Source organism: Hemibagrus wyckioides, linkage group LG09 (assembly GCF_019097595.1).
Source record: "Hemibagrus wyckioides isolate EC202008001 linkage group LG09, SWU_Hwy_1.0, whole genome shotgun sequence".
NCBI lineage: Eukaryota > Metazoa > Chordata > Actinopteri > Siluriformes > Bagridae > Hemibagrus > Hemibagrus wyckioides.
The window spans coordinates 15198549-15211004 of record NC_080718.1 but is presented as its reverse complement, the minus strand read 5'-3'; the positions used below and the strand labels follow the sequence as shown (position 1 = coordinate 15211004).

The following is a 12456-nucleotide window of genomic DNA, read 5'->3' as shown; positions in this document are numbered from 1 at the left end:
CTCTGAACATTCCACTCATGTTTAATCCATAGATTGTAGCTGCCATTATGGCCATCACAGGAATTGTCATGATGGCCTATGCTGATGGCTTCCATGGAGACTCAATCATAGGTGTGGCTCTAGCCGTGGGCTCAGCCTCCACCTCAGCACTCTACAAGGTTAGTTCAGTTGGCAGTGATGCTCTTTTAAATGCTCATGAACAATTTTTTTTGCTGATGAATTTAAGGACCAGCCTCTTTATGTTAGTGTCCTGTTGTCTGTCCACTCCCCAGGTTCTGTTTAAGATGTTTTTGGGCAGTGCCAACCTGGGAGAGGTTGCTCACTTCTTCTCCACCATGGGCTTCTTCAACCTGATCTTCATCTCCTGTGTGCCCCTTATCCTGTACTTCACCAGAGTGGAGCACTGGGGCTCGCTGTCCTCTTTGCCGTGGGGCTACCTGTGCGGCGTGGCCGGCCTGTGGCTGGGTGAGCAAACAAAATTTAAAATAGCATAGAAATAAAAAGTTTAAAATAAAATACTAAAAGCAAAAGTTTGCACCCCCATGCTGTTTGAATTTAAAAAATCTATTTCCATTTTTTTATTAGCGTTTTTAGAAATGATATGCCAAAACACATAAACAACTAAATAAATAAATGTAAGCATTTATGAATCTTACAAATTATATGTGGATATTAAATGCATATTGCAATCAAATAGTAAAGCAAAACAGATACTTTATAGTATACTTTATAGTATAAAGATAATATATGAAATCAGTATGAAGGCTCTATATACTTCCATCCACTCAGCTTCCTAGAGACACTGAAGCATCAGAAATGCATTTCATGTGTCACTGTGTCAGAGTGCTACATCCTCTATGACTGATGAATACACCCAGTTATTTAGCAAATCTATAAGCAGAGCTGAATCTTCCATAGTGAAGCTTCAAAATAATTAAAATATTTTATTCACCAAGCAGTGAAGATAAATGCTCCATTCTTTTATTTTTCTAACATATTCTACATGTTTTTGAACTGATGAATGAACACGAATTCTGAAATGATGTGGTATTTGTCTCTTTATTTTAGCAGTCTTGTTGTAATCGAGCAGTTAGCTTCAGTTTAATAGTCAAGTTATTAGAGAATATTTACACAATATTCAAAATTCTGTTAGTTTCCTCTGGGTTTCTGGTTTCTTGAAACCTGAAGGTAGAGGCTATGCTAAATTACCCCTAGATCCACACAGCATGTATTTGCCACCTCACACCCAGTGTTCACAGGATGAGGTCCAGATCCGCCACAGCCCTGACTAGACCCTGAATAAATGACTAAACAAACATTTAGACATGGAGATGACACTTTTTTTATGCTGATATATTATAGACCCAAAAGTATTTGGATGTCTGACAATCACAGTATGTGTGCCGTCCAAGTAAAAAATTATACAGAATTAATTCTTGTTTCTTGGTTTCTATGTCATAATAATTTCCCTTCAGTGGAACAAAGGGGCCTAAATATGGTTCCATCATGACAGTGTTCCTGTGCACAAAGCAAGCTCCATGAAGACATGTCCCAATGTTGGAGTGGAAGAGCTCGAGTGTACTGCACAGAGCCCAGACCTCAATATCTTAACATACTATAAATTCTTCTTTATTTTATCTTAAGGGTATGCACAACTTTTGCACTCAGCTATATCTAAAATCTTGTGAAACATCCGTGTTTAAAAGCATAAACAAGTTGAGGAGCACATTATCCATGACCCATATATTGAATTTACTGAGGACAAAATGAAACAGTATAGTAAACTTTTCAGAGTGCTGAAAATGCTTTGTAAGGGAAAATTTTGGGGTTTATATCATCAAATTACACTCTGAAGTAGCTTTTCATCACCTCAGCTATCCGATATGTGATGTGTCAGCAGGCGTAGGCCTGATAGTAAGAGATCCACTTGTTTACTGTCTTTTAAAACTGAAGTGGAGCACTAATTCTCTAAGGAGCAGGCAGCATCGATTATTTTCTCCACACATTTAGCGCTCCCAGTGAAAGACGGTGTCACAAATTATTTTCTCTCCTCTCTCTCTCCCTCTCTCTCTGTCTCACCCTCCCTCTGTATGTGTGTGCTGTTACAGTATTCAACATCCTGGTAAATGTAGGTGTGGTTCTCACCTACCCCATCCTCATATCGATTGGGACTTTACTCAGCGTTCCAGGGAATGCAGGTGTGTGAGCTCAATGCATTTCAAACACATTCAGTGTCATTTAGTTGTCAGGAAATTTCAGCAAATTACCAACCACACACATTCAGCGCATTATATCTAGCACTCATTTCTCTCTCTCTCACACACACACACACAGACACACACACACACACAGACACACGCTCCTGAGCAGGATGTCTCAAGTGATTAGTGTTTTTATGTTCCATCCTCCCCATCCCTCTCTACTGCTAAAAGCATCCAAACCATTACACAGCAAATTTGCCAGCCTCCCACAGCATCTCTCCTTCCTTAAGATACCAGCAAGAGAAACCCGATCAGCAGTGTGTATCCTGACCAGCAGCAGTGCTCATCATAAAAAACACAACCCGTTGCCAAGCGACACTAAATGCTTGATGAAGGTACTTGTCTGTAAAAGTAGCCTGCCAAGGTCAGTAGGTTAATTCAGGCTCGGCTTTTTTTTTAGCTAACGTGACACCCCCCCACCCACCACCCCGAGTTATTTGTTGTGGCTGAGATCAAGTATGTGGGGTTTTTTTTCCCTGTTCATGATCACTGCTGTGGCGCAGTTGCACTTTTTTTACATTCTCCTGCTTGAAGGAGGTAGTGGAGCTGAAATTCATCTCCAGGGACCTAATTTACTACAGTCATTAGCCAACTGGGCAGAATATATTCATAATTCAGTCATTACTCACGTTCCAGGAATTGCTCGTGTTAATCATTTCAACGTATGCAAATATTATGCTTAGCATTTAGTGGCTTGAAATTAGCCTTTAATCCTGTGTTTGAGTTTTCCTTGTTTTCAGTTGTCTTGTGATTTTGGAAGAGTGCCTTAGGGTTGAGTTGTTAAACTGAATGAATGTAATGAATTTAATGAATAATTTCAAGAGTCAAAACCAGTGTATTATGACAGCATTAGAACAGGGGCAGAATTAAATTAGTTTGATTCTCTTGCTGTAGTTTGACAAGTTTCTACAGGTTATTATGGATTTCAACTCGTAAAAGGAGTATTTAAGCTAAGAAGGTAACCAAATATGAGTACATTATTCAGATAATGTGTTCAAATACAGGTACGTACAAATAGGAGGCAAGCTATTCGTGTCTTTATTTGTTTTGTTTGTTTGTAGTTGGCAGAAAGGTTTACCGAGCATCTGATTAAGACTAAGGGTGTTCATCGAGATCCCAAAGGGAGCAACTAGAAAGCCATGCAAGCATGCGAGGTGTAAATAAGTGGTCTTGAGCATGAGGTTGTTTAAATGAGGCTACTAGTTTGTTTATATTTTGGGAACTAGATCCAAGCACATTTATGAGGACTTGTCAGTGCCAGAAATCATACATCATGCTGACACTGCTGGCATTTCTGCCTCTGGCTCTTTTCTCCCCAGTGTTTTTAGGGGAAAAAATATTCATATATTTTTTTCAAATAGTTTTTCAAATATAATATTCAAATATGGCGACAAATATTCAAGATTCATTTTAAAAAGTGAAAAACAGACCTTTTCTAGTTCAGGCCATGCCCACTTTGTGTTTAAAATATAAATATGTACACTTCCTCAGTGACACTGTCTCTAAACCATACAGCATGGCCGGTCTCACCACTGTCTTGTACACCTTCCCCTTGATTCTCGCTGATATTTTTCTATCAAACAGAACTCCCGACACCTTTCTCCACCCATTCCAACCTGCCTGCACTCGCTTCATTACCTCTTCATATACTGATATTGTGTTTTTTTGTTATTATTTAATCTCTGAATTATTTCTCTAAAAGAAAAAATAATGAAAAGCAGTTACTGATGAACCACTAAAAATTATCCTCAGTAATCAGTGAGTCTAGAAAAGCAAAACATGCAAGTGAATTAAAAATAAATAAATAAATACTGCCTCTAAGTTGTTTCTGACATTCTTTTGTGTAGCGATTGACGTGCTGAAGCATGAGGTGATCTTCAGCGTGGTTCGCCTGGCTGCAACCTGCATCATCTGCGTGGGCTTCCTGTTGCTGCTGCTGCCTGAGGAGTGGGACACGGTTACACTGCGCTTCCTCGCCACACTCGCTGACAAGAAGTCAGAGGAGCACGGAGAGGAACTGACGGAGTCCAGTGTCAACATGCGCAGCCGCAGCAGAGCTAACGGTGCTGTCTCAATCCCCTTGGCATGACCTCTGACCTCTAGTCCTTGGCCTTAAAGCTAAGAGTGCTAGGGATCCACCATGAGGCAGTGCCAGAGTCGTGGTACTTTGAGTGAAAGAGTGGAGATTATGGAGATAAAGGAGAACTAGGATCACAACAACCGCAATATCAACTGTGTGAAAAGTGGGCGGAGCTGAACATCAGAGGTTCATAGCATCACTTCCTTCTCCTTTAAGAGAGATGACAGAGGAGCATTTTACAGACTGTGCTGAGGAGGAAAATCTCCCTTTATAAAAGAAAGATTTAGTTACAATATTTGTTTTTCATGCTGGGATTTCACGTTCGCATTAACAGGAGTACGTTTTCTTTAGGGAGATAAACTCTCGTGATTAATGAAGTAAATAGCCTTTTCTGTTTGCACGCCTTCATCCCAGCTATGCCTGCTGAACCCTCACATGGACTGTATTCTGTGAATATAGACTCATTCAGGGCCAATTTGGCTCACTGTATTAAAATGCATGCACCTGAGAGAGAAGCGTATATAATACAAATGTTATTTCCATTGTATCTGATGGTATTATACTGTACATAAGAAGGAGAAATATATTATCCTATATATGAACAAGCCTCTCGTTTCTTCTTATACCGAAACCAAAAAACCTGCCTCAGAATGTTATTTTTGGCAAATATTCTGACTCTCATTCTCTTTGTGCAGAATAATGTATCACTATGACAGTTATAATCATTTGGCACTGAGTGGAGGCACAAAGCTCTGAACTCCAGCAACATTTCTAATCTGTTCTTTATCACCAGTCATATTATTTTATGGAGCTTACCAAAAGAAGGTACATATTAGGGTTTGGGTTTCTTTCAACCATCCCCAGGGCCTTAATTTAGATCATTTGCAAAAGAACAAAAAATTAAATACTTGCCTCTGGATAAAGACATTTTGAGGAAAAGAATAGATTTTACTTCAGAAGAATTTGTACAAATAATCCCAAAAGAAATGTCAGAAGTGTAACAACAGCTCAGGCACTAATATTGCAGATAAAATAATAATGATAATAATAATAATAATAATAATAATAATAATTTTATTTATTATTTATAAATTATATTAATAAAAATATAATTTATTATTATTATTATTATTATTATTATTATTATTATTATTATTATTATTATTATACTAATAATAATAACAATCCAGTGTCATTCATGTGTCGGTAGATTTGCTGTGATAGTGCTTCATCACACTATTGTACTTGTGTTAAATTTGACTGAAAGAGACAGGATATAACTTTTATAAAGTTCTATTTAACATTTTCTTTCTTTTTTTCTCCAAGACACACATAGTTACAGTGCACACATTATTTTTGAGTGATTGGTGTTGATGCCCCACTAAGTTAAGACGAAGCAGAGAACAGTGTCTAGCAGAAAGAGAAAGAAAAACTATTTACTGCTAACCGCTAAACTATTTCAGTCCATATTACAGGCTCATTACCGTCATCCTGGCACTTGGAGAGAGCACAGCATGAACCCACCCACTGTACAGCATGAGGACTTGCATAATATTGTTAAGTCACACAGATACAGGGCAATTAGAGAGGATTTTTTTCTGCAGATTGAAGGAAAAATTAATCCATTTTATAAATGAAAACTTAAGAGGATTGTTTCTGAAAACACTGCATAAAATATTCAGGAGTTCTTTGAACGTTTTTAACCCTTTGTATTAGACAGTATTTATGTATAACTTGATCTAAAGATACATGAAAAGCTTTTTTTCTTACATTTTTAGGTAATTTCCAATAACCTGGCAGAAAAACAGGAATAAACCAAATAATTAATTAGCTTTTTTTTTTACTTTAAAGTAACTGTTTTCTAGTTTTGGGTAAACGATTTTAGTTTCCAAGCCATTTTATAATCACTTTCATTTGTATGACAATAAGAACATTTTTATTTATTTTTTTGTCTATTGTCAAATGTTGAATGTGTTACATTTACATGCATACAGTAATAAGATTGCATATGCCGCATTCCAGTCCTAACTTAAAATCGTAATCTTCTCGCTTTTTTCTCTCTACATGACACTAAACAGTTACGATATTCCATAAAACTCCCTAAAAAATTTCATGTACAAATTAATTAGCCTATAAGATATTTTTTCATAACTTTTTTTAACCCATCTTGCCAATAATTTTGGAGCGGCTTTTCCTAAATTTCTCGCCTGTTTGCATTTCTTTCAATTCTTTATATAGATAATGTTGTGCTCTAGTGAGTCTGGGTCCTTTTTGTTCCTCTGCATTTATTCTTGCAATCTTTCTATCTTACTCGTTGACATATTTTCTCTAAATTGCTCAATCAGTTGCACAAAATAATTTTACTATAGTTAAATGTTAATACAATGCTTAACATAGAACCTGACCTAACTAGTTGAATGTCACTGTTGAAACCAGCGTGTCAACACCTCATAGTACACCTCGTTCTGATAGTTTTGAGAAATGTTTCATTATTTATTACAGTTTTGACCACTGATTGTTTGAATATGTGTACAGAGTAGAAATCAGTAGTTCCATTTTGTATTTTTTAAGAGGTATAAGGTGTTTGGAGATGACACGTTTTTAAATAACCTCCATATGTTGAAATGACATCAACTACCCATGAGGTCCAGATGGAGGAAAAGCTGTTACACCTTTTCCTAGTCACATGTTTAGGATTCTGTTATAATATTGTTCTAGTGCAGATCATTTTCTCTTTGGGATTCAGCATTAACATGAATGTTGGGACTGAATATTTTCAAAATAATCTGCATTACTTTCGCAGAACATGCCAAAAACTACACTGACACTTCCTCACTATATTCCAGAAAAAGCACATAATTTGACCTTAGTTTTATATGGTTGTGTCTGGATTAAAGAACATGGAACATAATGGATGTTTTCACACTTCGTCTGTTTCAGACCTGGTCTCAGATCAGTGGCTTAGCATTTTTTCTGCATATACAAACAAAACAAATGAACCCAGACCCATGTAAAATGACCCATAAGCAAACTTTCAGAGGTGGTCTGAGTATGGTTTGTTCGTGGTCCACTTGATTTGTTCATTGGGAAAACAAAGTCGGCTGCTTCGCATTTTGCTTTATGGATAAAGAACATGCAGTTTGAGTACATACAGATTTTTTAATCTTCAGCTGTCCACTTTCAATGAGCATATGTTCATGATTCCTGTTCTTGGCTAATAGAAGTGGAACACAACGTGGTATTCTGCTGTTGTAGCTCATTCACCTTTATGATCAATGCTTTCCTGTTCACCATGGTTTTGTGATTATATGAGCTACTATATCCTTCCTGGCAGCTCGAAACAAACTGACTATTTTCCTCTGACCTTGCTTATCAACAAGGCCTTTTTTATTTTCACACCATTCTGTGTAAACTCTAGAGACTGTTGTGTGTGAAAATCCCAGGAGATCAGCAGTTTCGGAAATACTCAAATCAGACCATCTGGTACCAACATCCATGCCAGTGTTAAAGTCACAGAAATCACACTGTCTTCATTCTGATGTTTGATAACAACATGAACTGAAGCTCTTGACCTGTATCTGCAGGATTTTTTTTTTTTGCAGTGTGTTGCTGTCACATGATTGGCTGATTGGACAGCTGCACAAAAGTGCTGGTGTTCCTAATAAAGTAGATGGTAAGTCTATATTACTATTGTAATGTACGACACCATTCTCTCACTATTTACCAAACAGTAAGTAGTGATATGGCATGAAGTATGAGGGTTTCTTTTTCATTTGGTGCTTCTTTTTCCACCACCTCAAAGTATTTCACTTCAATTCTGTTTTTCTCTCTTTATTTTTTTATCCACAGGCATGTGAAAACATCCAAAGCCAATTTTAAATGAATGTACTGCCTGATTTCACTTGAGTCAGTTAGACCTAGAAAACCTAAAGCACAAAACATAAAGAGTAGTTTTATAAGGAGAATTGTAGCAGATCCTGTCAATCATCAAACACAGCCACTTCAGCTGTAGCATGCCTGGTCAGGCAGAAGGAGAGACGTCCCCACGTCAGCATCCAACCATTTCCACTCTGTTACAGAATAACCCATGAGGAATGTCACTATGGTAACATGCCACATTACGAAAAAAAAAAACCTGAGAAATATAAAGCAAGAAGAGGGACATAAAATCTGACAGTCGCTACACAACTTTGCAATAGTTTCACACAAGTTAAAGGAAGAGGATAACTAGTGTTGAACCTCAGATTAATCAGACATGAGTGGATGAACCCTGTGAATTATAATCTTGAAAAGTGCCAAGAGAAGACACAAAAGCGTCACAGCAAGTCAAAGGTTAGAGAGCCTTGGATTGCGTCGTGAAATGCTGACCCTCGTAATGGCTCTGTGTCTGTAAGGATCATTTCATCAGTCCATGATGGGATTTTAGAATGTAGCATCGCAAGAGTTTTTTTTCCCCCAGTGTAACTCAGTTCCATTGCCAGTGAATTTAAAATGGGGACTAGCAACTCCAGAATAAAGATTTGCAAAGTCACACCAAAAGAGGAACAGCCTTTCCATCAAGCAGTCTCACCAAGGATGATCACTGCTGCGCACCGTTTACCACAACACCAGCAGGGAATTCTAGGACACCGGCAGATCAGCCAGCTGCCACCGCTCAAGCAGCATGCACCTCAAATTATTTCTTCACCACCAGGTCAGTTTATTTTTAATCCAAATTCATTTCTTTTTTTATAGCTTGTGAATAGCAGCCAATCTTTTTATAGCCCAGATCAACAGCCCACCTTTTCCATTTTTTCCTAACCTACAGGCATGATTATGGTTCATAACAGAATCCTATATTTCCTTTACACTGACCTGCATACTCATATTTGCTTTCTGTCAGTGCACTCTGTTTCAATATGTTGCTAACTGTTTTTACAGACTCCCAAAATGTATATGCTAAACCAATCCACAGCATCATCAAGTCTCATCCACCACAAAGAGCAAAGGTCTAAAATATCACCATACTCTTAGCTGTGCATACAAAATAAAACTTATGTAGCCATGCAATAGTTTGCAGTGGTACTGACCATGATTATTTCCCCTCTGCTCACAGGCTTGGCAACCAATACCATGCCCAGTGGAGCCACCAGCAGCGTCTAATACATCTACAAACCATGTTCCTATGGTACACACATGCCCATTAATCTGCCTTTCATGGTATTTCAACATTCTCAATGTTGAGAAGGTTGATAAGACAGTTAATGAAGCTAATGTGTCTGTAATTAAATATTTCTCTATTATGCAAAGGGATGGAGAAATGGGGGTGTCACAATATTCCACTACACGACATGGAGTTGGTAGAGCAACTGTAATGTTATATATGCCTGTGGTAACTGCTTTATCATGGTTAAGGCAATTATTTTAGTATTACAGGTGAATTTTGATATGAAACAGATGGCAGGCACAGTGGTCCAACAGCTGGTGTTTGTGCCTCCAAGTTCCAGGGTCCAGTTTTGGTCTTAAACCCCAGTTGATGTTTGTAAAAGGAGTTTTGCATGTTCTCCATATCCAGATGAGCTTCCAGATACATGACATTAGGTGGATTTATTTATTCATACAGTTATCTTGAGTAGCCTTGTCAGGATTTATTTGAATCTGGACCCTTTCTCAGGAACACTAAATGTGAGGTTGGCATACACCTTGGATGGTTTTCAGAGTCGGAAGATAGGAGGAAACCAGAGAACCTGGAGGAAACATGTAAAACACCACTAAGTCAGCAACTCAAGCTCAGGATTAAACCAGGGACCCTGGAACTGTGGGGCGGCACCAAGTTGGTGTATTGGGACTATACATTGCCCCTAGATGTGAGACTCCATGGGTGTGCAGCTTTTACCAAGGGTGCTTTAGATCACCCAGATCAACCATGATCCTGACCAGGATCCATCCTTGTCCATGCATTTTTCCCCTCTTTTTTATCTCTGAATTTTAAATATGACAAAAGAGATATAGCATGGCATTTGTTCAAACAAGTTCCTGGAGGGTAATAAAAAAACAACAACTGAGCAACACAGAACACAGGTGTGATCTATTAGAGATGTTTAGAAACCCACAGGAAGAAGTTATAGAAGAAGCACAAAACAGACAGCTGGTGAGCACTGAGCCTTGCCCTGGTGCTCCCTGTGGGTCTGATTACTGTGCTGCTGGAGTGGAAAGTAGCCTGGGCTGAAGCCACAGTGCTTCCTCCATGGGATACACTTTCCTTCCCCTCAGGAAATCCCAGAACTCTAAACAATGAACAAAATCTATTCTAACTGGTCATCATCAGGGGTCATCATTAGATACGTTGGCATCGTTAATAGGTTTATGTCTATTTTATGTAGCCTCTAACAAGTAAACCAATTCAGCATTGCAAGTGTCCTGAATTACAGTGTTAAGTGTTAAACCAGGGGTGTCCAGTCTTATCCACAAAGGGCCGGTGTGGGTGCAGGTTTTCATTCCAACCAAGCAGAAGCCACACCTTCTGGCCAAGATCAGTTGATTAGCCAGTTGGAATCAGGAGTAGCTTGTGCTTGGTTGAAATGAAAACCTGCACCCACACTGGCCCTTTCTGGATAAGATTGGACACCCCTCTGTTATTATTGCAACCAAAAATGTTGCCACCTTCTAATAAATGGATTTCTTAAAAGGGTTTACGTATTGCCCAGAGAAATAAGGGAGGGTTCCTGCCAGCACAGACACTCCTAATTGGTGAAAGAACCAAGAAGCGTCAATCCCATCAGCAGCACCTTTGGGAGCAGCAAAGAATTTATACTTCCACTGGTGAGTGATTAAACAAGAATGCTTTTGATTTAGAACAGTTTAGATGTATTTTCTGAACCAGTTCAAAGTCCCCGCTTGTTCAAAAGAAGACAAGCTTAAACTTTTCCGACTTCTCCAGTTGAAGGAGCTGGTAATTTGCAAATAGAAAGAATCAGACTGGTGTCCAGGCCAACCCAAAGAGACATCTTCTGGGACGAGACAAAAGGACAGAATCTGGACTTCAGGGAGCTTCTGCAGCCAAGTCCTCCACTGAGGCCAAAGCCAGACTCAGGAATGGAAGAAATAACAAAATCAGAAATTGGATTGAAGGGTAATTTCTCCAAGGACTTGAATGAAAGTGTAACAAAATCACCAGAGAGAATAACACAGCAGAATTTACCTTGGCTTGAGGACTTTCAAAAGAATGAGCAAAAACATTTACACTCTTGGGATGTACTGGAGGGCCAGTGGGGATGCAAACTGTGGCTAGACGTGCCTTGGGAACGCCGGGAAAAGGAAGAGAGGGAAATGGGTAGGAATACTTCGGGTCAGGTAAACTCTGTTCACCAGAAATGGAGCGGTTGGGACAAAGAGACATAGCATAGATATTGATGTGGATATCCTTGACTAACTCCTTTGCTTTTAAGCTGATGATTCAATATATATATGGAGTCCCAGGAATAGACACACTAATTGTAATGTGTCTGGCTTTGAAGGCATATATATATATATATATATATATATATATATATATAATGTGTGTGTGTGACAGAAATAGTTTGCCCAAGGTGGTGTTTTTAATCTGAACACTGCTGTTTAATAAATGCATTTGCTAGTGCAAATACATTAAGCTAGTCAAGTGGTGTGCTAAAGTCCATTTGTGTTGTGAGAATGTGACCAGTGTTTAATGTTTAACTCTCCTTTATTTCCAGGCAAATGATTAATCATTTTTAATCATTGATTGTTCCATATAACATGATTGGCAGTAATGCCAAAACATCACAAACCAATTAAAAATGAAATGTTCTCCGAGGAAAGGCTTTAATCTAAAAATAAACCGAAATGTGAGTTGATACATTGGGCAGGCAAAGCGCAGCTTCATGGTGGCTTTCCTGTTCCCAGCCTTTCTGAAAAGAATGTGTTAGCTGCTGCTGAATGGTTCCCAGCTGACATAATTATCATGATAAAATACACATTCATTTTGGCTGTACTGTGGTCTTTATCCAGTAGAAATATGAATTTAACACCAATTTAAATGAGTTGCTAATTAACAACCACAAATAAATCCAGTTTGAGAGTGCTTACCGATATGTGGTTAGTGTGATCTTAAACCTA

At 38.4% G+C, this 12456-nt stretch overlaps 2 protein-coding genes across 3 annotated transcripts in view; both read left to right on the top strand.

Annotated features, from left to right (window-relative positions):
* The window catches only part of slc35f4 (solute carrier family 35 member F4), a 30247-nt gene extending 25320 nt beyond the window's left edge, over nt 1-4927 (top strand). For both annotated transcript variants that reach the window (XM_058398365.1, XM_058398366.1), the window contains exons 4-7: nt 33-158; nt 273-465; nt 2109-2198; nt 4109-4927. In XM_058398365.1, the coding sequence (XP_058254348.1) occupies nt 33-158; nt 273-465; nt 2109-2198; nt 4109-4350 (651 nt within the window). In that variant the 3' untranslated portion in view covers nt 4351-4927. The remainder of the gene's footprint in view (nt 1-32; nt 159-272; nt 466-2108; nt 2199-4108) is intronic.
* A 3568-nt stretch (nt 4928-8495) lies between these two features.
* On the top strand, nt 8496-12199 carry LOC131359493 (uncharacterized). The gene is made up of 5 exons (XM_058399406.1): nt 8496-9034; nt 9262-9329; nt 9437-9508; nt 11010-11142; nt 11261-12199. The coding sequence occupies exons 1-5, from the start codon at nt 8833-8835 to the stop codon at nt 11719-11721; spliced, it is 936 nt and encodes a 311-aa protein (XP_058255389.1). The 5' UTR covers nt 8496-8832; the 3' UTR covers nt 11722-12199.
* Nucleotides 12200-12456: the final 257 nt, after the last annotated feature.

What these genes read in the sequence shown, in the direction of transcription:
- LOC131359493 (XM_058399406.1), top strand. Translation starts at nt 8,833, where the DNA reads ATGGGGACTAGCAACTCCAGAATAAAGATTTGCAAAGTCACACCAAAA. An exon ending in AATTATTTCTTCACCACCAG is followed by an intron (nt 9,035 to 9,261) that starts GTCAGTTTATTT and finishes CTGTTTTTACAG; the next exon opens with ACTCCCAAAATGTATATGCT. An exon ending in CTACAAACCATGTTCCTATG is followed by an intron (nt 9,509 to 11,009) that starts GTACACACATGC and finishes ATTTCTTAAAAG; the next exon opens with GGTTTACGTATTGCCCAGAG.